The sequence below is a fragment of the Vitis riparia genome, chromosome 3 (assembly GCF_004353265.1).
Source record: "Vitis riparia cultivar Riparia Gloire de Montpellier isolate 1030 chromosome 3, EGFV_Vit.rip_1.0, whole genome shotgun sequence".
NCBI classification, from domain to species: domain Eukaryota; kingdom Viridiplantae; phylum Streptophyta; class Magnoliopsida; order Vitales; family Vitaceae; genus Vitis; species Vitis riparia.
In genome coordinates, this window is record NC_048433.1 from 1,826,086 (window position 1) to 1,848,397 (window position 22,312).

The 22,312-nt window shown below is 38.2% G+C and overlaps 1 protein-coding gene across 1 annotated transcript in view; it reads left to right on the forward strand.

Annotated features, from left to right (window-relative positions):
- Window positions 1–1,061: 1,061 nt before the first annotated feature.
- Window positions 1,062–22,312, forward strand: part of LOC117911693 (transportin-1-like) — a 61,041-nt gene continuing 39,790 nt past the window's right edge. Inside the window, 21 exon segments of the mRNA XM_034826094.1 lie at window positions 1,062–1,333; window positions 2,950–3,085; window positions 3,088–3,236; window positions 4,419–4,508; window positions 4,762–4,839; window positions 4,919–4,999; window positions 5,407–5,457; window positions 5,716–5,801; window positions 6,756–6,822; window positions 6,929–6,985; window positions 7,078–7,107; window positions 7,230–7,289; window positions 7,461–7,574; window positions 9,768–9,881; window positions 10,387–10,441; window positions 10,444–10,484; window positions 13,807–13,932; window positions 14,018–14,092; window positions 14,264–14,335; window positions 14,406–14,516; window positions 21,665–21,748. Coding sequence (XP_034681985.1) covers window positions 1,157–1,333; window positions 2,950–3,085; window positions 3,088–3,236; window positions 4,419–4,508; window positions 4,762–4,839; window positions 4,919–4,999; window positions 5,407–5,457; window positions 5,716–5,801; window positions 6,756–6,822; window positions 6,929–6,985; window positions 7,078–7,107; window positions 7,230–7,289; window positions 7,461–7,574; window positions 9,768–9,881; window positions 10,387–10,441; window positions 10,444–10,484; window positions 13,807–13,932; window positions 14,018–14,092; window positions 14,264–14,335; window positions 14,406–14,516; window positions 21,665–21,748 — 1,854 coding nt within the window. The 5' untranslated portion in view covers window positions 1,062–1,156.

Here is a 22,312-nt window from a genome sequence, read left to right on the forward strand (position 1 = left end):
CTATACATTTTTTACATTTGATGAATGTAGGAATTTTGAAATTTAATTTCCAAACAATATATGTATGTTAATGTAAGGAAATATATATATATATATATATATTTATTTATTTCACTCATAAGTTTATATGATTAATCTTCTAATGTTTGTGATCTAATTAGCTTATTTATTTAAAATAAGTTAAATAAGGGTAAAATGGGTTAGTGATATAATTAGTTTTAATTAACATAATTATTAAATAAATCAATTCGGATTAAATTCGTATTATGCTAGTAGATCAAAAACAACTTATTTATTAAATGAGTTATGTAGATTAACATGAACTTTAATTAAATATGATTATATTATAATTAAATAAATGAAACTAAAATTTGATTCGAATTATTTTGACAGATTAAATCAAACTTTGTTATCCTTAATTATAACTCAAACTTGATTTGGGTATTTCAAGGTTTCAAGTTATACAAACTCGTTTTATGTCAATCAATAAGATATATTAAAATTGCTTATTCAATGGACAAATTTCTCATAGAATAAACTAAATTTATGAAAATGTATTTTTATTTTTATTTTTGAATGGAACATTGTCCTATTTCAATCCATGATCCACATGATCCAACCACTCACATTCTTGGAAATATTTTTGCATATAATAAAAATAATTTTATTTTTTGAATAATTTTCAAATACCCTAAAATTGTAAAAATCCCATTAGAAAAAAAAAAGAAAGAAGAAAAACGTTTGAGAATGAAATAGTTTTTCAAGGTATGATTTTGTCTCATGCCAATCAATGTTCACATGATCACAGCTAATTATTTGATTGGAGAATAGTTGTCCAGGTCATCAAAATTATGGTATTTTGAAATATTATTATTATTTTGGATAATTTTGAAATAATTTAAATTTATGAAAATCCAATTATGTAAATATATATTTTTTATAGAATAAAAAATTAATAATAAAACTTACATTCAATTACATATACATGATTAGCATTATAAAAAAGTATTAACTATAAAATTGCCCCCAGTCCCCATCCTAAAAATCCTACCAATTTTTCTCTCTTCCCTTTCTACTCTCCTCTCTCTCTCTCTCACAGCCAAAACCTCTCAACCTGTCCAAAAGCTAAATCTCTCTCTCTCCCTTCCCTCAAAACATGGCGGCGACAGCCTCGTGGCAGCCTCAAGAGGAAGGCTTCAATTCGATCTGTGCCCTACTCCAACACCAAATCTCTCCTTCCTCCGATAAGTCTCAGATTTGGCAGCAGCTCCAGCACTTCTCTCACTTCCCCGATTTCAACAACTACCTCGTCTTCATTCTCGCCCGCGCTGAGGTGTGCTCTTCTGATATCTGAAGTTTTGAAGGGTTTCGTTGATTTGGGGGTTTTGGGGATCGTGGGTTGGGTAGGGTTTTGTTGGAATGGTGGGCCAGGTTGATTTTTGAGGTGTTTGGATCCGTTTGATTGGTTGTTCGGTTGTGGTCTGGGTACAGTTCTGCTTTTATTCATTGGTTTCGAGTTTCAATGTGATGATCACTTGATTGATTGTTGAGTTCCGGTTTGAATACTGTTCTGCTTTTGTATTTTTTTATAATTGAAAATTATAACGCGTCCAAAAACATTGTGTTCGAATTGTAAGAAGTTTTATAGATTTCAAGAACATGCAATGGTGGTTTGGTTGAGCGTGCAGTGGTGTTTTGGATATAGAAATGGAAATAATTATTTTTGTGTTTTAGAAACATTTGTCTTCCATTTATGAATTCGAGGAGTGAAAGTACAATATCATACCCTTTATTGGAAAGAGGTTGAAAGTTTTGTTTGTAAGAATAAAGGACAGAGTATGAGAGTGTGTCAAATTGCAGTTGATCATTGTGGTCTGGGGAATGTGAGGAAGATGAGAGTGTGCTTTTACTTTTATTGCTTTTGAAATGAAAAGCTGTGGTGTCTTTTTTTTTGGGTCTTAAATGCTAAGAATGTACTTTAAGTTTTTTGGGCTTTTGTGTGGGTTACCTTGGTTTTTGTTTTATTCTTTTTCACAGTCATAAGAAGGCCTTTCTTATAGAAAAATTCAACTAGGTTATTTCCTCCATAATATATGTTAGAGAATGCAATTCAAGCTGCAGTGCTGGTCACGCTGACTCACTGGCATGTGATGTAATTTTTGACACAACCAGGGCAGTTGTTTATGTGTCTCTTTGATGAAACATCTTGGGTTGAATTAGTCTGCTGTATGCATTATGGTGATGGAAAATGATATGGGTTAGGATTGGAATAACTTCTCCAGTTAGCTTCTCCAGTCGCTTGGTGGCACAACATAAGTCAATGGCACCACCTACTTACTGTGTCTATTTAGAGGAGCATTTGAGGGATATTACCTGTGAACAGCATCACTTACCTTGGCGATCAATAATATTAAGGTTGTTGCATTTAGTAAATAGAGAACTGTGATTATGTTGGTTTTCCACTGCAAATTAATTATAGAATGGTCTGAACATCAATAAAATTAGCATAAACTTAACTTTACTGATTATGAATCTGTCTAATGGTAGCAGAGTGGGGTAATGGTATCAGGGTGGGGGGTCTTTCTCCTGACCTTAGTATGGAGCAGGAGCTCAAACCACCCCATGATGTAGGTGAAGAAGAAATGGCATTAGGTGCAATGCAATTCAGAATTATTTAATTCTTACATGATTCACTTGTATTTTTGGTTTGGAAGCTGTTCTTGTGTATGGCAGTAGTGGTGGCCCTTAGTGCAATTTAAGTTTGATGATCTGTATTTGCTAGACTTGACTTGCCCATGATGATTTGGAATTCAGTTTTTCTATGTAGCATTGGCATTTCCTGAAGTGTTTGATACTTCTTGCTAGAAATTTACTACTCACCTATGCTTATGGACTTCTAGTTTTGACACTGAGCATTTGTCCTTTATTTGCTTTGGAACTCGTAAACAGGGTCAATCAGTGGAGGTTCGACAGGCTGCTGGTTTGCTTCTGAAAAATAACCTTAGAACTGCATTCAATTCCATGACTCCTGCGTACCAGCTCTATATAAAATCAGAGCTGTTGCCCTGTTTAGGGGCGGCAGATAGCACATTAGGTCTACAGCTGGAACCATTATAACTGTACTTGTTCAGCTGGGGGGAGTTTCTGGATGGCCTGAGCTCTTGCAAGCTCTTGCTAATTGCTTGGAAAGTAACGACTTAAATCATATGGAAGGTGCTATGGATGCTTTGTCTAAGGTAGGTCCCACATTTACATTGATGGTTTGTTGTATTCTTCGTTTCTGATCTAAAGAATGCATTTAGTGATTGTGATGAACTGAATGCATAGTGGTGGTGTCTGAAAGTTTCTTTGTGAGTTATTTAAGTTAACATTTTTCTTTTGCTCTACCTTGATATAGCCCTTTAATGCATGCTTGGTCAGGATTTTTAGTCTTTAGTTATGCAGATGTATTTAATAGGAACTCTTAAAAATGCATTACTGCTAAATTTGTGGAACTGAATTTCTGTGTCAACTTGCCAAAACATAAAATCTAAAAGCTAAAACATAAATAAAGGAGGTTTCATTTGAAAAAAATAAAACTATTATCAGCTGTTACATCATAGCATTTTTTAAACACATGTATGTGAGACCAGAGCTTTCTGGATTGCATGGCAAAGGAAAACAAAAACAAAAGCTTTTTATTTTTGTTTGTGCTACCTGGATTGGGTTGCTTTTACCTTTGAAAAAAGTCAATGCCCTCTCCCCCAAACAACTAATGCAGTTGGACCAGGAGTCCAGGAGGACACTGACCCATTATGTTTGGATCTCCCACCATTTATGAGCAAAGAGACAAAAGCTTGAACTGAGATCTTATGAACACAGCCGGAAAGGATGAATTTAAGATTTGTTGACTCTCCTTTTGGTTGGCATAAGTAATCACTCACCCATATTCATTTGATCCAAAAGTACTAATTCCCATCATCCTCAAGCTGTGCAAAACCTCATTGATCAGCCATTAAAACTTTTCCCACTGATTCCATCTTCCTCTTTTTGGCTTCTGTGGGCTCTTTAGAACACTCCACTTTTCTGTTAGACCAAATGTTAAGTCTGATCATTAAAAGGCTGACCAAAACATGGAAATGTTTGTGACTTTTACTTTTTCAACTTTTTAAAGGGAAAGTTAGCATGCAAATATTAATGCCTTCATGTTAGTTTTATGGATTAAGTGAATAACTTTGATGATTGCCTTTGGATTTGAAAAATTATGCACATGTGATTGTTTCATTTTGATGATATTTCTAGATAGTGTTCATAGAATTTGTTGTGTCCCTTTGGCAGCAATTTTTTATTTTTTTTGGTAATATGTATAGCAAAGCATGAAATATACATTCTTTTACAAATATAATACTTAAAATTCGTTCATGATATGGTGTGCACAGATCTGTGAGGATGTTCCTCAAGTGCTTGATTCAGATGTGCCTGGGTTAGTTGAACGCCCCATCAACTTATTTCTTCCGAAATTATTCCAGGTAAAGTAAGAACTTGTTTCATTAATTTTATGCTCCTAAGTTTTTTGATAAGCAAGCAAATAATACGATTCTATAGACAAGCACATTATGCTCCTAAGTTGTAATTGTAAGTTCTCTTCAGTTTGCTGTTCTGTACTTAAGTTTATACTAGAATCCTTTTTTTCACTTTTGCTTCTGCTTTTTGTTTTCTCTTTCTCTGTATGTGTGTAGATTTATGTATTTCTCCACTAATAACCTGGTTTTGCTCCAACAGTTTTTTCAATCACCACATGCCTCACTAAGAAAGCTTTCATTGGGTTCCGTAAACCAGTACATTATGTTGATGCCCGCTGTAAGTATGCCTAAAATTTTTGCTCTTCAATACTTAGTGGACTTAATTCTGATGTTGCTGGAGGGTGATTTGGTTGCAGGCATTATTTGCTTCCATGGATCAATATCTTCAAGGTTTGTTTGTTCTCGCTCATGACTCTGCTGCAGAGGTTCGGAAATTGGTGAGTAGTATTTGTTGCTTCATTGTATCTGGGTTAACATGCTCTGTGGGATTCTATTTCTTTCAATTGAATAAACTATTGTAAGTATTGGTATGAAGAAATCAGTTTTGGCATTTGTTTAGTCAATAAGGAGTTTGTAAATCTTTATTAAATTTTCATAGATTTTCTTTTGCTGGTGGCGGTTATTTGTAAATAATGAGTATTAATCTCTTTTATAGATGAGCACTAGGAAGTCTAGGATTTTTGGAAAATCGTATTGTCCACTCTGATATCAATTTTATGCTCATGATTTTGCTTTGAATTCCAATATTGTGGTTTTCAAATTTCTATGAGCTATAGAATTTCTTTTCATATATAGAGAGCCTGGTTTTGCCTCATCCACTCATTGTCTTTCTCTTGTTAAACAGGTTTGTGCAGCATTCGTGCAGCTAATTGAAGTTAATCCATCTTTCTTGGAGGTGGGTGTCTTGTTTTGTTATGTTTCCATATTGCACATATTATTCTTATACTTCACCTCCTTAATACATCAATGGGTGTTTAGATACCAGTTTTTTTTTGGTTTTTTTTCATGTCTGGGTAGCTAATTAAAGTGATTTTTTATTCTCTAATCCTATTCTGCATCTTAATTTTTATATGATACTATCTTTCTCTTATGGTTCAAATGATCACGCCCTCAAACTCTTCTTTTTGTTTTTTATTTTTACAATTTATTGCAGCCGCATTTGAGGAATGTAATCGAGTACATGCTACAAGTCAATAAGGATAGTGATGATGAAGTGGCTCTTGAAGCTTGTGAATTTTGGTAACCCTCCACTTTGTGAACTTTGTTTGAATATTTTGACAAGCAACCTTAATTTGTTTGATCAGAGACAGGCAACTTAGTCATTATGTAGTTTTCAGGTCTTTAGTAGGAGTGGTTCCTGATACACTATAGCCTATTGTAAGGTTTTGTTCTATTTGGTTTTTTAGAAGTATCATTTAGGTAATTAGAGTGTTTGTGTGACTAGCTCCAGTTTGTCTTGGCATCCCTCTCTAGGTTAACAATGAAGCCTAAAATTTTTTGAGAATTTGAAATGCTTGCTTAGAAGAATTATAAATTAGATCTGGAGTTATTATTCGTAATCCAAATTGGAATTAGTTGGTGGTCACCTCCAACACTTTGTTAGATTACATGTTTTTACATTCTTTTTATGGCACAAGATTTAAGAATTATTTCAAGTATGGTTCAAAAAATGATGATGCTGAATTCTAATAGTTTGTTTATGTACTGCCCTCTCTCTCTCTCTCTCTCTATGTGTGTGTGTGTGTGTGTGTGTGTGTATGTTGAGGTTGATATGAATGTCTGTTCAGGATCATATAATCATTTCATTTTCAGATTCATGTGTAGGAAATGAAGGTAATAGCTATTCATTTTTTTCAAGTAAGAAGTTGTCTTTTTGGGAGCGGTGTGTCTCATATGATACAATATTGATACCTTAAGATTGGTTGTTCCTTTCTAGATACAGCATCATGGAACAACACCCTATCATGACTGTTATTTCGTAATGTTTTGTCACCATCTATCAAGAGCTTGCTTAGCTTGTTTATTTGTTTCCTTTCTTCTAAGTGATTAGAGAAGGATTGTCAATGTTATGAAGTACATAAGAGGCCAGTGCAAAGTTTCTTCTTGAGTTGTGATGCTAGCAACTCTATAACTTTTTGCTTTTTGGGTGATTCTTTTTGGTATTTTATTTCTAATCATACTTATGATGGGCAGGTCTGCATATTGTGATGCACAGTTACCACTTGAGAACTTGAGAGAATTCTTGCCACGTCTAATCCCAGTACAGCAAACTCTGTGATGATTTCCTTTTTCTTTTTTGCTAATCCTATTTTCTTACCCTCCAGAGCTGTTTGAAATGATTCTCATGCATTTACCACATTCTTTAGGTTTTGTTATCAAATATGGCTTATGCTGAAGATGATGAATCACTTGCTGAAGCCGAGGTTAACTTTTCTCAGTCATTTTACCATTTTGAACCATTCTGATTGGGGAGTTACTGTAATTCCTATTGACCTTGCATTTTATATAATTGCAGGAGGATGAGTCTCTTCCGGACCGCGATCAGGTGTTGGTTTTAATTATTTAATTCCTGGATCTTTTCAAGTTTATTATTTCTTCCCTTACAATATTCTGTACAATGTACTAAGTGTGGAAATATTTTTCTTTGGCTAAACCCTTGCACTACAGGATTTGAAACCTCGCTTTCATTCTTCTCGGTTTCATGGATCAGATAATGCAGAAGATGATGTATGCTACTGATTTTCTTTTCTCTGGTTGCTTATGTAAATTGTTTAGTCCGTCAATCTCACAAAATGTGAACAACTTGGATATGTAGTGCTTCAGTTAGTGTTATAGAATTAAGGTTATTTTTAATGAAATCTCCTTTTGAGTAACCATTTTGAGGTATTATGGTATCAGGATGATGACATAGTCAACATTTGGAATTTACGGAAATGCAGTGCAGCTGGGCTAGATGTTCTCTCAAATGTGTTTGGGGATGAGATTCTTCCAACAATGATGCCAATAGTGCAGGTATTTAGTTTTTTAGCATTGGATGCAAAATTTTGACTATAAAGTATGGATTCTTTAATTTTTTGTTCTTTCTTTATGGTTTTATTTATTTATTTATTTTTTAATTAGTGGAGATATCATCTTCCTGGCTCTTTCTCCTCACCTGAGTCTTCTCTCACCTCCTATTGTCCATCTTTTCCCTGGTCAAGGTTTGAATGACTTGATATGTTTCCTAATACCTGGTATATTTTATTTATTTATTTGTTTTCAAAGTAATAATGAGGTTAACTAAAGGAAAGAACAGAACATAATCACCATTTTGCAAAGAAATTCAGCCATCACCTTTTTTTTTTTTTTTTTTTTTCCCCCTTGGGTTAATAGCTTGACTGTGCCTAGCAATCTATGTTATGGATTTGGGTTTTGTGTGGTGGTATTTGCTCCATTCAACCCCAAATTTTAGTGTAAAGGGTATTTGCTAAAAAGGATCCAAATATTGGGTTTGGTTTCATAGAAACCTCATTCATAAACATTAAATAACATGAAAATAAATTTCTATGAACGGAAGCAACTAAAATAGTAACCACTAGATACATATTTTGCAATTCTCCAACTATAACATAGATAATCAATTTATGAAGTATATCTCAACTATTAATAAGAGCTAGTAATGCCAGTCCGGCCTGGATATAATATATATAGGAATGGCCTTACAGTATTGGTGAATGAGTATTGATTTATTTTTAGTTGTCCTATCGTACTCTGCTTACTGGTGAGAACTGTGGAATTCAATTTTTGAGTTCATAGGTCATATTGTGTTAGAGTGCATGATATACATTGTGAGTCCAAATCCTACAAGTTTAAGTTTTTTTAAAAAATGGTAGTTCAACATCGCATCATAGCCTCATTAGGTGGGAGGTCATGTGTTTGAACCTCACTACTGTGTATATATATATATTGATAGGTAAATAGGAGAATAGATTAATGGGTGTTAGCAAAAGGTGCAGCCAAGTACACACGTACTATACAAAAAAGGCCTAAAGGCTAGCAAGAGAAAGAAGGAGCAAAGATAATACAAACCCACCTAAACAACAAAGAAACCCCCCAAACAACAAACATACCCAAACCCCTAGAAAGCTGGCTCAACCCTAAGCATGACAATAGGCTGCCCGAAAGCCCTTTTGAAACCACATACCAACAACGAAAACAAGACCGCAACCTCAGAGAGAGAAAACTGAACCCCCCACTGCTCCCTTCCTTTCCCTTGACTGCGAGAGGAGTGTCATTGTAATTCACTGAACATTCAAGCTTTCGGATTTCCCTCTCCAGACAAGAAGATGAAGATTTCCTACTCCCCCTTGAGACCTTAACCCCACGTCCTTTTCTTGATTCCATTTTCTTCAAAAGAGCAGTGATTTCCTTTTCAAAACCCACCATCGGCAGCCCTAAAAAACTAATGAACTCGCAAAATTGCTAGGTATAATTGCAAGCAAAACTCCCCCCCTCTGACAAACTGCTTACCTCTAAAGCCTTTTTGACGTCCATTTCCTTAGCGCTACCCACCACTTCCTCACCCGAAGGGCCCTTCTCTTCATTTCCCGTGAGATCCAACAACCTTCCATCTAGGAGCATCATTTGAAGCGGCCAAGATCCCGAAGAAGGGAGATGCCACCCTTACGAGTCCAGCCTTCCCATCACCTAGAGTAGAAGGCCCAGCCGAAGAAGAAGAGAGCATAGGGGAGGACTTACCTTGAAATCCAAACGCTTCATTCACCCTTGAAATCCACCTTGCCTAACCCTGAACCTCTGTCTTTAGGAGAGGATCATTGAATAGCTCCAAAGAAGAAGCACAGGGGTTCCAAAAGAGGTGTTGAGTAAGCCCTAAAGAGGCTGATTGTTTATTTACCTACAAGCATGTGTGGTATGGGCCTACACATGAGGGAGCGTGTTAGAGTGCATGATATACATTATCGGCCCAAATCCTACAAGCTTAAGCTTTTAGGAAAATGTGTAGTTCAACATATTAATATCATTTGAGTCTGACAGAAGTCTTGTGATCTCCATGTTTTGGATGGGAATTAGATTGGAACTTATGTTGTGCCTTAAAGCATCATAGGAAATAGAAATTAAAAGTTATATGTGTCTCGACCATTAGTTTCACTTCTTTGCAACCATTTACTTGTGTTTAAAATATGATTTCCTTAAAAATTTCTGCAGGCTAAGTTATCAACTACTGATGATGAGACCTGGAAAGAAAGGGAAGCTGCTGTTTTAGCTCTTGGTGCTGTAGCTGAGGGTTGCATTACTGGTCTTTATCCTCATTTATCAGAGGTAAACTTTTGTTGACTCAGAAACTGAGTAGCTAAGTTCTGAATTGGTTGCATTTTAATTTATAATAATCGTTGCAAGTATGATGCTTGTGCTCTGAGACGAAGTTGCAGTTATAGTTTTACCAGTTTGGTATATTCATGTCTTTGACATTGCTTGTTAGGAGTTATAATTTATACATGTTTTTCCTCTACTTTCCCCCAGTGGTTGTGGACTTATAATATTGGAATCCTTTCTTATATGGCTATTCTTCTAATGTCTGTACTGGTGTGTATTACTTAGTTGGGCATTTCCTTATTCATCTACACTGGTAAGGTATATTTGGTATGCAACATTTAGAATTCTTGTTTGCTGGGTTTCTATGTTAGGTAAACTGTGCAATGCCTGATTGATGGTCCTTGCCCTTTCATTACTTGAATTTTCTGTCTTAGAGTCATATAAATCTTTGTTTCCTATCTGATGCCTTGCTGATTCAGATTGTTGAATTGTTGAATTGCTTTTATGACAGATTGTGACATTTATTATCCCCCTCTTGGATGATAAGTTTCCTCTCATACGAAGTATTCCTGTTGGACGCTTTCTCGTTTCAGCAGATTTGTTGTTCAGGTATGAGAGAAATTCCTTCTACTAGTTGCTTTGCCACAGCAAGTGTTTTTGCCTACATCTTAATGCACTTTCACTTTGTATGGAGAAAATTATTATGATAAATTCAGATTTATCTTAATTGTGTTGTTGAGATGTCATGCTGTGAAACTTTGGAGGGAGTGATTGAGCAAAAAATATGGGATGAATCAAGAGTATGACCTCATATTGGCTCAGCCTCTATGTCCTTGAGTTCTATGGCATGAATCTGTGGTTGGAAAAAAAAAAAAAATTGAAGAAAAAATCTGTTTTTGTGCCAAAAAGAGACAGATGTTTTACATGGCATGCCACTCATATATTTTGGGGTAATTAGTTTCCACTCTTACCGTATGGTTTTCCTTTTTTGGTTTTTGTTTTTTTAATCCTTCTAATTTTTTGTTGGAAGAGTTCTTTTTCTGAATTAAATTGTGCTGTTATTTATTTTAAGGTAATAAATTTTAATGAAGCTATTGAGTGGGAACAATGGTACGTTGTTAATTTAGTGATGTCGACCATCGAAAATTGCACATGCTATTTAAATTTCCAGGCAGCTAGTTTGATTGATATCAAACTTGTATAAAAATATCTGTTAGTTCAGAACCTGAATAATGGATTTTTCTTGAGTAAAAAACTTTCGACCTTTCTATAGAGGAGGTTGGGGGAAAACTGAGAGGGGTTATTGTGGAAAAGGGCAGAGGTTTTTCTGACTGGATTAGGTTTGAGGATTTGAGTTTGCGACTCTTGTTGGAAGGGGTAGAAGATTGTTGCAGGGATGAGGGTTTGGAAAGTTGGAGCAAAGGTTGGGTGGAGGGGGGCAAGAGGTTCAAGTTGGAACGACGCTTGAACGAGGCAGGGAGTTTTTACTTTGCTTTGTTTGGCTGAAGAGGAGAACAGGTTCTCGTTGGTTTTCCCTGAAGGGAGGGCTTTCATGGGGATGGTCGATTCTAGCAGAGAAGCTGCGTTATTTAGGTGTAGCCTCCTCAACTGAGGCTAGGAGAGTGAGTGGCTCCTTGCTAAGGCAAGGAGTGCCTGTAGGGAGGCAACAACCCGTGGGTCTTTTGCTGATGCTATAAGGAAGCCTCGTGGAGTGGCAGGGGAAGCGGCCTAGGTTCAGATTGGAGAAAGTGAGGTGTGACGTAGGGAAGAGTCTCTGTGCGGTTGTTTGGTCGGTCGGTTTGATGAGAGGTCAGAGCAGCTATCTGACTTATCCTTTTGAAATCTTTTGTGACTGCTCTTTGGTCTCTAAAGAACAGAGGGGAGGGGGGAGGAGATTTCTGGTTTTGGAGGTACCTTGCTCTTGTTTGATTTTGGGATTCTTGCTAAGTTAGAAAGGGTGCTTGCCAGAGGTTCTCGAAGGGTTAAGGAGAGAGTGCTACACTTGGTGAGGTGGACTCCGGAGGCTGGTTGTCTGGGGAAGGGGGTTGTGCCAAGGAGATGTGGTGATGGTGTTGGGTCTCCGTTACATCTTTGGAGTCAGGTGGTGTTTAAGAAAATTGGGGATGAATGTGGAGGGTTTGTCAGTGTGGATGAAGACACAACTTTGATGACTAATCTGCTTTGGGCCAGGATTTTGGTGCATCCTGTTGGGAGTTCTTTACCTAGTTAGTTTCAAGTGGTAGTAGGCAATTCCAGCTTCTCTTTACAATTGTGGCGGGAAGCTCCGTCGGGTTTTTCTTGTGTGGAGCTGAGAAGAAGATATTGTGTGCCCAGTGAGCAAGAGGTTGGGGGAGGAGTGGAGGTCTCCTTGCGCTGATGAAGTGAGTGGGACGGGGATGCATCCTTTGAGTACTGTAGCAGCTGTCGAGTTGCTTTGCTGCAGGCTTAAAGCAGCGGAAGAGGGTGCTGCAGGCCTTGATGCAAAAGCTGTTGCTGTAGGTTTGACTTGTTGCAGGCTGAGGTTGGTAGGGGAGGCTACAGTGGACTCTGCAGCAATTTTTGCTGAGGGGAGGATTTCCTAGGACGTGACAAGAGGGCTACAACTGTAATGGGAGAAAGTGGGGCAGTTGGCCTGTTGCCTTTGTGAAGGATGGTGGGGAGGTTCTTGGGCATCCTTGTTTGGGTAGACGGGGGCTGTAAGAGGCCCTGGTGGTGTATTTGGGGATGCCTCTTCGTCTTTGGATTCAAGAGGGTGGGTCCACCATTTTTGGCCTGGCCAAGCTTGTATTGAAGCTAAGGTGGGAAAGGCCTCTGCGAAGGATGGGCCTTTAAGTGGAGCTTTAAAAGGCAGAGTGAGCTTGCTAGGGCTCTTTTCTTCTGCAGAGAAGGTGTAGGAGGGGTGTGTTCTTTTTGTGCGAGAGAGCAGAGGAGGGGACAATTTTAGTGGTTCAGTTGGGAGAAGAGGGCAGGTATGTCTTTGGATGAGGAGCCCAGAGTTGACCTGTCCCATGGTCCTGATGTCCTTTCCTGTGTGATTGGGCAGTGAGCATTTTCCTATGGATTTGTTATCTTCTCGAGTTGCGATTACTAATGAGGCACTCGTGGTGGAGGCAAATAGGCTTACGGGGTCTTCTCCCCTCTCCTTGGGTCCTCAAAGCCCTGGTTGTTAGCCGCTAAAGATGGTTCTGCAAGATGGCAGCGTGCTGGATCTCTCGAGGAAGGCTGTGAAGGAACCCTTTGGTATGGAGTTAGTTGCCAAGGCCAAGGAGATGAACTTCCAATGGATGTGGAAATTGGGATCTTGGAGGGGGAGAATATTAACAGTCTTCCTAGTGGTTTGTTGAGTTCAATAGTTGTTTAGGGATGCAAATAAGCGAGCTTTGAGAAGGAATTTGTGCTCTAATCAGAAAAATGGAGTCAAGAAAAGGGCTGGGATAAGGATGTCAGGAGTAAGAAAAGGTGTTCTTCCTGTTTGAGAGGAAATCCGAAAGTTAGAGTGCTCAGTTAATTATAATAGCTCTCCGTTCACTGCTAGGGAAAGGGAGCGGGGCTGGGGTTTGAGGAAGAGGGTGCTTCCGGTTGTAGGGTTCTCTCGTTGGTTCCGTTTTTCTGTTTGTTCTATTTAGTTAGGGCAGCTGTTGTGAGGTGGTGGGTATTTCTCCTTTAATTTGTATACTCCATGTGTGCTTTTTTGCGCCTTTTTGCAAGCGCTTGAATATATCTTTGCTTACCTATAAAAAAAAAGTAATGGATTTTTCTGAAATTTTGTTGCTTTTAAATATTATTGAGTTTGATTATTTGTTTTCTTTACCAAATTTGCCTTCTTACTTCTTCTTACTTAGAGTTCTCACCTTTCAGAACTTTTTTCTTTTCACTTTTAAACTGCTGTAACAAAATTCTGAATGGAAATTATTTTTGTTGTCTATTTCAGGGTATTGGTCATCAGCAAGGCTCTGAACAGTTTGACAAAGTTCTTAGGGGTCTTCTACGAAGGATATTGGATACCAACAAGCGGGTGCAAGAGGCTGCTTGTTCAGCTTTTGCCACACTCGAAGAGGTTTCTGTTATTATGCAGTGTAATTATTACATTTCTGTTTTTAGATATATCTCTAGATCCCAATGATTGTTTGATTTACCATCAGGAGGCTGCAGAAAAGTTAGCACCACACTTGGAAATTATTCTACAACACCTAATGTGTGCTTTTGGGAAGTACCAGGTTGTTTTCTGACCCTTTCATGTGCTAGCTCTTCTTAATATGATCATGATGAGATATGATAGTGGTTGATTACATGTTGAAGCTAACATAATGTTTGTATCATTACAATTACATTTTATTCTTATTATTCCACTGGTCCATAAATTTATTCCATGATTTGACTATATCCAGAGACGAAATCTCAGAATCGTATATGATGCTATTGCAACTTTAGCAGATGCTGTAGGAGAGAAACTAAATCAGGTACTTTAAATCATGCTGTGATTATGTTAAATACAATGCTCTGCTAATTCTGTATCTTGTTTTTTTGTAGCCCACCTATCTTGATATTCTAATGCCGCCATTGATCGCGAAGTGGCAGCAACTTTCTAATTCAGATAAAGACATTTTCCCACTGCTGGAGTGCTTTACATCTATAGCACAGGTATTTATTACAGTCTTCTTTTGACCTTAAGCTATGTTATTTGTTTGTTCAAGGAACTTTGTCTACATAATATATAAATTGGTATACTACTTATGATCATGCCAGAAAAATGCATCTAAATGAAGCCCTGATGTTACAAACACTTTTAGAACCTGTGTTTATTCCACAACTATCTAAGCTCTATCATAGTAATGTACTTGAAATTACACTTGGAATTTGACATTTGAAACCCTATTAGGAGTTTTTAAAACTTAAAACCATGATTTGTCACAATAGTCAAGCTTTAAGGGTGTAATCATGTTGAGGTTCATGTTTTTTAATTTGAGTTTTACAACCAAGAATCCACTGAATTATATTTGTTCAAGAGAAAAACAAAGCTGATAGGTTAAAGGGCAAAACATGCCAGTGGTTTCTCTTGGAGGTAAGTGCTGGTTCAGTGTTGAATAAAAAACCTTTGAGGTTTCGATTGAGGAGACCAAAGGGTGATTGGGAAGATTTGCGAAAGGGGTCCAAACTTCTTGTTGTGGATTAGATTTGGTGGGAAAGGGCTTGGCTTTGCTGGTGGAAGGGGTTGAGACCTGCGATGTTCTCAATGATGGGGAACCTTTTAGAAAGGCTTAGGTGGAGGGGGTGGACAATACTTGCTGGAGTTGCACAGTAACATAGCAGGACGGGTTCTGCTTTGTACTGTTAGGAATGTGGAAGGAAGAGGTTCTCCTTGGTGTTTCTTGAAGGAAGAGGATTGGTAGGGGGGGTGGAAGATCCTGTTTAGTTAGTTAAGAAGCCTTGGTGTTTCCCTGGCCCAAAGGAGAGTGGAGAAGTCCAAAGCTATCTCTAAGAAGGTGTTGGTCTGCATTGGGAACAGTGAGGGAAAAGATGGCTTGGTAGTAGGGGCGATGTCTTTTGGCTCTTTTGAACCATGTAACGTAGTGTGGATTGAAATAAAAAAGGAGACGATCAACAAAAATGAGGAAGCTTTGAACATGAGTCTTGTGGGAAGATAAGGGGGACTTTCTGATTGGCCCCCGGACTTCGTCTCTTTGAGGAACTGGGCTCAACTCAATTGGCAGTTGAAAGGAAAACTCCACTTGGCTTTGTTGGGAGGGTTCCTTATCCTTTTTGAGTTTGAAGATGCAGGTGAAGCTGAGAAGGTGCTCTAGTTGAGGTGGAAATGGTTCAATGGAAAAAGTTTCTATTTGGAGTGGTGGAATCCCTTTGTCAAGTGCCTCAAGGAGGAGAGGGGCATTCATGAAGTGTGGGTAAGTATTTTGGGTCTCTTCTTGCATCTTTGGGGAAAAGGTTTGTTTAAAAGATTAGGGGAAACTCATGGGAGGTTTGTGGCCATCGACGTGGAAACGACGGAGCTTTGGAACCTGCAGTGGGCCAGAATTCTTGTTTGGATCAGAAAGTGGAAGTTTCCTAGCTCTTTGCAGGTAGTGGTGGGATCTTCTTGCTTTGCGATCTAGTTGTGGTGGGAGATTCTACATTGGAGGAGTGAGGTGCATTCTTCTTTGTGTTACAGTGAAAGGATGGTAGGAGAAGATGGTATGGCTAGGTCGTGTGCTAGAGAGAGTGGAAGAAGGGTTTTCTGAAAAGGTTATAGCACAAGTGTTGATAGAAGACTTACTGTGCATTCAAAAGGAAGATGAGGTACTGTTTTTGAAAAGATGGGGATTGATGGGTTTGTAGAATCCTATCCCCCCTCCCCCTTTGTCATTGCGTGTGAGCCTTGTGGGAAGAATGATGAGGTTTTGGGTCTATCGAATGGGCCTTGGGCCAAGTTGCGATTTGTGGAGGATTGGAGGAATAGAAGGCCCATTTTGGATGAAGCCCAAGGTTCTTTGGAGGTGGGCTGGGTGCACTTCAAGAGGGGAGTGGAGAAGAGTTTTGAGGCAACTGCCTTTGGGCCCATTCCTTCAGATTGTTCTAAAAAAGAAAGAAGTCGTTGGAGCCCTAGCAGATTGTTGGTCGTGTCGGAGATCATAGGAGCTTCAAATCCTTGTGTGTCAAAGTGGTCTTATTTGGAGGCGATGACGATGCTTGTAGCCGACCCGAAGCTATTTCTTGGACTTTGTTTTCTTTTTTGGGGGGGGGGGGGTGGTTTCTTTTTCTTCTACTCCTTTTTGGGTGATGGAAAACTCCGATCAGGGAATAGACAATAAAGGAACCTTGGGTAATGGGCAGGGAGGGGAAGGATTTTTTGAGCTTGGATAGGGGAGTATTGGAAAGTGTGCTTGACATTGTGAAGAGGCCTTTGTCAATGGTTCTTCATGATGGATCAACAGTGGTCTTCCTGGAGAATTTATTTCCCATCTAGGAGCGCGGGGTTCTGTTGTAATGGTGCTTCAGTCTTGGATCAGGTGGGTACCTTTGGCTGTCTAGATAGCGAGGATCCGCTATTAGATTGGGATTTTTCCAAGCTAGTAGATTTTAGTAAATTTTTAGGATTGCTAGTCAAGGGGTTTGAAGAGGAAATCTGGATTTTGTTGAGGAAATTAAGGATAAATTTTGGACATGGGACCCTAAGCAAAGTGCAGAAGAAGAAACCTTTGTCCTCTTCTTGTTTTAAAAGGAATTAAGGAGGTTGGATTGTTCGTTCAATTATGGAGGTTCTACTCTTTTGTCTAGAAGGAGCAACAAGAACAATTGGGAGTTGGTTCTAGTTGATTGATGAAAATTAAAATCCTTTCCTCGAATGTGAGAGGGCTCAATGATGGTGAGAAAAAGAAGTTGATTAAGTTAGTGGTTAGGACTCAGAAGGCAAATTTGGTTTGCTTTCTTCAGACTAAGATGCAAGAGATGTTGTTATAGGTGGTAAGAAGCTTGGGTGTTGGAGGATTTTTGAATTGGGGTGCAGTTGCTGCTAGAGGAGCGTTAGTAGGCATTTTGATTTTTTGGGACAATAGAGTTTTGGACTTGTTGGAGTTGGGAGTGTGGAGGGTTCTCCATTTTCAATTGCTTTAGAAATTGTGAAGATGGTTTAGTCTTGGTGTTCAATGGAGTGTATGGGCTAGTTTTAAAGAGGGAGAAAGAGGATTTCTAAGATGAATCGGGAGCTATTAGAGGTTTGTGGGATGATCCGTGGTGCCTAGGAGGGGATTTCAATTCTATTAGATTTCTAGGGGAAAGAAAGAATGAATCTATATTCATGGTAGATATGAGGAGGTTCTCATATGTTATAGAGGAGCCGATGTTGAAGGACCTTCCTCTCTTTGGAGGTTCGTTTATGTGGTGTGGAGGATTGAACTCTCAGGCAACTTCAAGGTTAGATTGCTTTTTAGTCTTTGATGAGTAGAAAGACCATTTTTAGGTATCTCTCAATTTGTTCTTCCTAAGCTCACTTTTAAGCATTATCCAATTATTCTTGAAGGTGGAGGTGTCAAAAAGGGCAAGAGCCCTTTTAGATTTGAGAATATGTGGCTTAAGAATGATGAGTTCAAAGTGGCACATAATTTTGAGTTCGAATCATGTCGTTAATAATACTCTAAATTTATCTGGTGTTGATTGTTGCGGGGCGGTCAACACCCCAAGGTTTGGTTCCCCATGAAAAGTCCTAAGGGCTTGGCCATGGAAGGTTTCGTTGTTATAAAAAAAAAAAAAAAAAAAAAAAAAACTGATGAGTTCAAAGACCTCATGAGAAATTGGTGGATTGGGTATGTTGTTAATGGTACCAGCAGTCACTGCCTTGTTAAGAAGTTAAAGGCTCTTAAGAGGGATCTTAAAGTGTGGAACAAAGAAGTTTTTGGCAATGTCTCCTTTAACAAATTAGAAGCCTTTTTCTGCATTCACTTTTGGGACTCTAAAGAGAGAGCTTCTTCTCTCTCTTGAGGAGGCGGAGGCTAGAAGGGGGGGATTAGAGGATTATAAGAAGTGGACTTTATTGGAAGAAACTTCGTGGAGACAAAAATCTAGGGAAATCTGGTTAAGGGAGGGAGATAAGAACGCTCACAAGATGGCCAATGCTTGTGCTATAAGAAACTTGTTAACTAAAGTGAGAGTCAATGGGGTTACTTTGACTGTTGATGAAGAGAGCTTATCATACTCTTCTCTTTGAGATGGGGGGATTGGAGAACTAGTATAAGGGGTTTACGCTTCGAAGTGTTGGGTGAAGATAGATTCAGAAGCCTAGAGGTGCCGTTTTTGGAGGAGGAAGGTTTTGAAGCCTTGAGTAGTCTTTGTGGAGATAAAGCTTTAGGCCTAGATAGTTTTACCATGACTTTTTGGCATTTTTGTTAGGATTTTGTTAAGTTAGAAATTATGGCTTTCTTTAAAGATTTCTTCCATCATGGCACCATTCAAAGAAGCTTAAATTTCACTTCCCTGGTATTGATCCCAAAAAAAAAGGAACTAAAGATTTGAAAGACTTTAAACCAGTCAGTTTGATAGGGGGCTTGTACAAGTTGCTTGCCAAAGTCTTGGCAAACAGGCTTAAGACGGTAGTGGGGGAGGTGGTTTTAGATACCGAACATGCTTTTATTCAAGGTAGAAAGATTTTGGATGCAGTGCTCATTGTTAATGAGGCTATTGATTCTAGGTTAAAGGGCAACATTCTTGGTCTCCTTTTAAAGACGGATATTGGGAAGGCTTATGATCATGTCAATTGGGATTTCCTATTGGCAGTCATGACTAGAGCTTGGGCAAAGGTGGATGAGTTGGATAAAAGGGTTCATTTCCATAACAAGCTTTTTTGTCCTCATTAACGAAACCTCTTTGGGCTTTTTTTGTAGCACTAGGGGCTTGAGGCAAGGTGACCTATTATCCCTTATCTATTCATTTTGGCTATGGAGACTCTTAGCCAATTGTTGTTCGGAGCCAGAAATGGTGACTTCATCTCTAGGTTTAAGGTGGGAAGAAGCAATGGAGAGGGGATGGATGTGTCTCGTTTTTTGTTTGTTAACTACACCATAATCTTTTGCAAGGCCAATAGTGATTAGTTGAGATATTTGAGTTGCGTGTTTATGTGTTTGATGCGATCTTTGGGTTAAAAGTGAGGTCATTCCTATAGGGGGGGTTGTGACAATGGAGGATGTTTGCTTTGGTGATGGGGTGTAGAGTAAGGAAGCTACCCACCTCTCACTTAGGTCTTCCTTTGGGTGCCTCTTTTAAATCTTCCAGGGTGTGGGATGCAGTGGAAGAGAGATTTAGAAGAAGGTTAACAATGTGGAAGAGATGATACTTACTTTGATCAAAAGCACCTTATCAAGTCTCTTGATTTATTTCATGTCTGTATTTGTTATTCCTAGAAAGGTGAGTTCAAGATTCTAAAAGATCCAAAGGGATTGTTTATGAAGTGGCAGTGCCCTTGAGAAAAAGCCTCATTTGGTGAATTGGAATTTAGTTCGTGTAGATAAGGAAGGAGGTCTTGGAATTCGTAGCCTTGTTGCCTTAAACAAAGTCTTGCTTGGGAAGGGAGTTGGAGATTTGTTGAAGAGAGGGAGCCCTTTTGGAAACAAATCATTATTAGGAAGTTTGGAGAAAAGGATGGGGGGTGGTGTTTGAAAGGAGTGAGAGGAGGTTATGGTGTGGGGGTGTGGAAAACCATCAGAAATGAATAGGAGGGTATAAAAAGTAGATCTCGCTTTATAGTTGGGAATGAGAGAAGGGTTGAGTTTTGGAAAGACATGTGGTGCGAGGACTAAACTTTGAAATAAGCTTTCCTTCACTTATTTTTGTTGGTAGTAAACAAAGATAGTGGGGTACTAGAGGCATGGGAGGAGGGTGGGGATTTGGGTTGTTGGAGCCCTCGCTTTTCATGAAGTCTTAACGACTGGGAGATGGGAGAAGTGGAGAATTTGTTTTGTAAACTACAACCCTTGGTTGTTAGAAGGGAAGTGGAGAACATTCGGAGTTGGAGAGAAAGCAAGAATGACAAATTTTCAGTCAGATTTCTTTATTGCTTCTAGAGATCCTTTTCCATTTAGTATTATTTGGAGGTTATGTGCTCTAGTGAGGGTCATTTTTTTGCTTGGGAAACGTCTTGGAGCAGACTTTTGGCTCTTGACCAGCTGAAAAAGAGGGGAAAATTTCCTGAATAGGTGTTACTTGTGAAAAAAGGAGGAAACTACAGATCACCTACTCCTGTTTTGTGACAAGGTTAGAATGTTGTGGAACTTGATTTACTCCTTTTTTGGTGTGCAGTGGGTTGCATTCCTTAGAAGGAATCTGTTCGGTTGACATGACACTTTCATGGGTAAAAAACGGGAGAAAGTGTGGAGGGCTGCCCTCTTATGCTTATTGTGGACTATTTGGAAGGAAAGGAATAGAAGAGTTTTCAATGACGTCGAGGGTCTGACCAAGCAATTAAATCTATATTCATGTATACTTTTGTGAATTAGGCTAGGGTGTATATAGAGGATCACACTTTGTCTTTGACTGATTTTGTAGATTGGTTGTTTGTTAGGTAAGGGGTTTTTTTTCCTCCTTACTGCCTAGCTTTTTTTGGGCTTTGTTTGTATACTTCATTTGTACTTGTTTCACCGTCTTTTAGGCACTTTTAATGCAAACCCCTTTTATTACCTATAAGAAAAAAAAAAAAAAAAAATCTGTTCACCAGTACATACAATTCCAAGTTGGGATGAGTATGTGGATTGTGCTTTTGATTCTATAAGACTTTCTGATATTTTTTTGCTGCTACAACCACATGCATTTATACTTTCTGTTTCAGAGTTTCCATTAATATCTAGGAGCTGTGGTGGTATAAATGTATATGTGGGGGATTTAGGTGCCATTTAGTACACCATTTAATAGGCTTAAAGGAGCTTTTGATGGTGCAAGTTTTTTACAGGGTGTTTGGTTTTATTTAAGAAGTCCTTTATTTAAAGATATTAGGACTTAAATGCTCTTTCTTTTAAAGTTATAACCTAATAGCTCTTGCCAAAAGAGCTTCAAGAATATAGAATTTGTCTCAAAAAGTTCTTTTACATGGACATTTATAATCTTATAATTTTTATAAAATGATATCTATAACCTCGTAAATCTTATAAAATGACATAAAATTATATTAAACAAACACAAACAATCTCTTTCTAATAAGCTTTTTTATGTATAGATTTTTTTAGAAAGGACTTTATTAGAAGGTATAGATTGGCCAAATGGGCCCTTAGTGACTTACTGTGATACAAAAGACTGATGTGTTTTACTCCTTCCAGGCATTGGGTACCGGGTTTTCTCAATTTGCTGAGCCTGTCTTTCAGAGGTGCATAAACATCATCCAGACACAACAATTGGCAAAGGTTTCTATATATTGGATTTTTTATTGTGTTTTTTGTCAGAGTTGTAATTTATCATTTCATAGATTATCGTCATTAGTTTATGGTTTGGTCATTATTATTATTTATTTATTTATTTATTTTCTGTATGTAGTGTCATTCATTCAATGTAATGGCATAGGTGCCTATGGTCATCATTTTATACTTTTATGCCTTATACTTGATGTCATTATGTTTAAGTTCATCAGTAAAAGGAAGGTTAATCTAGAAACATTGTTGAGCTTTAGACATCTACCCACATCTTATTTTTGGCATAAGAAGAATATTTGCTGCGTGGAACCTGTAAAATTTGTATCCATTTGGAATGGAAAGATTATAGTGTCAATGCCAAGATAATGCACTGAGCGCTTGACACCATTGAATTTCTATGTACTTTTGTTCTATGTCTCAGGTTCTTGTTATCTGTCATCTCCCCCTTCCCCCCTTCTGTTAAAAAGTATGTCTAATTGAGTTACTCGGTTTGGAAGTCCTTATAATGGAGAAAAAAATAAAAATAAAAAGACAAGTCTTTGTGGTTAGGACAATGTC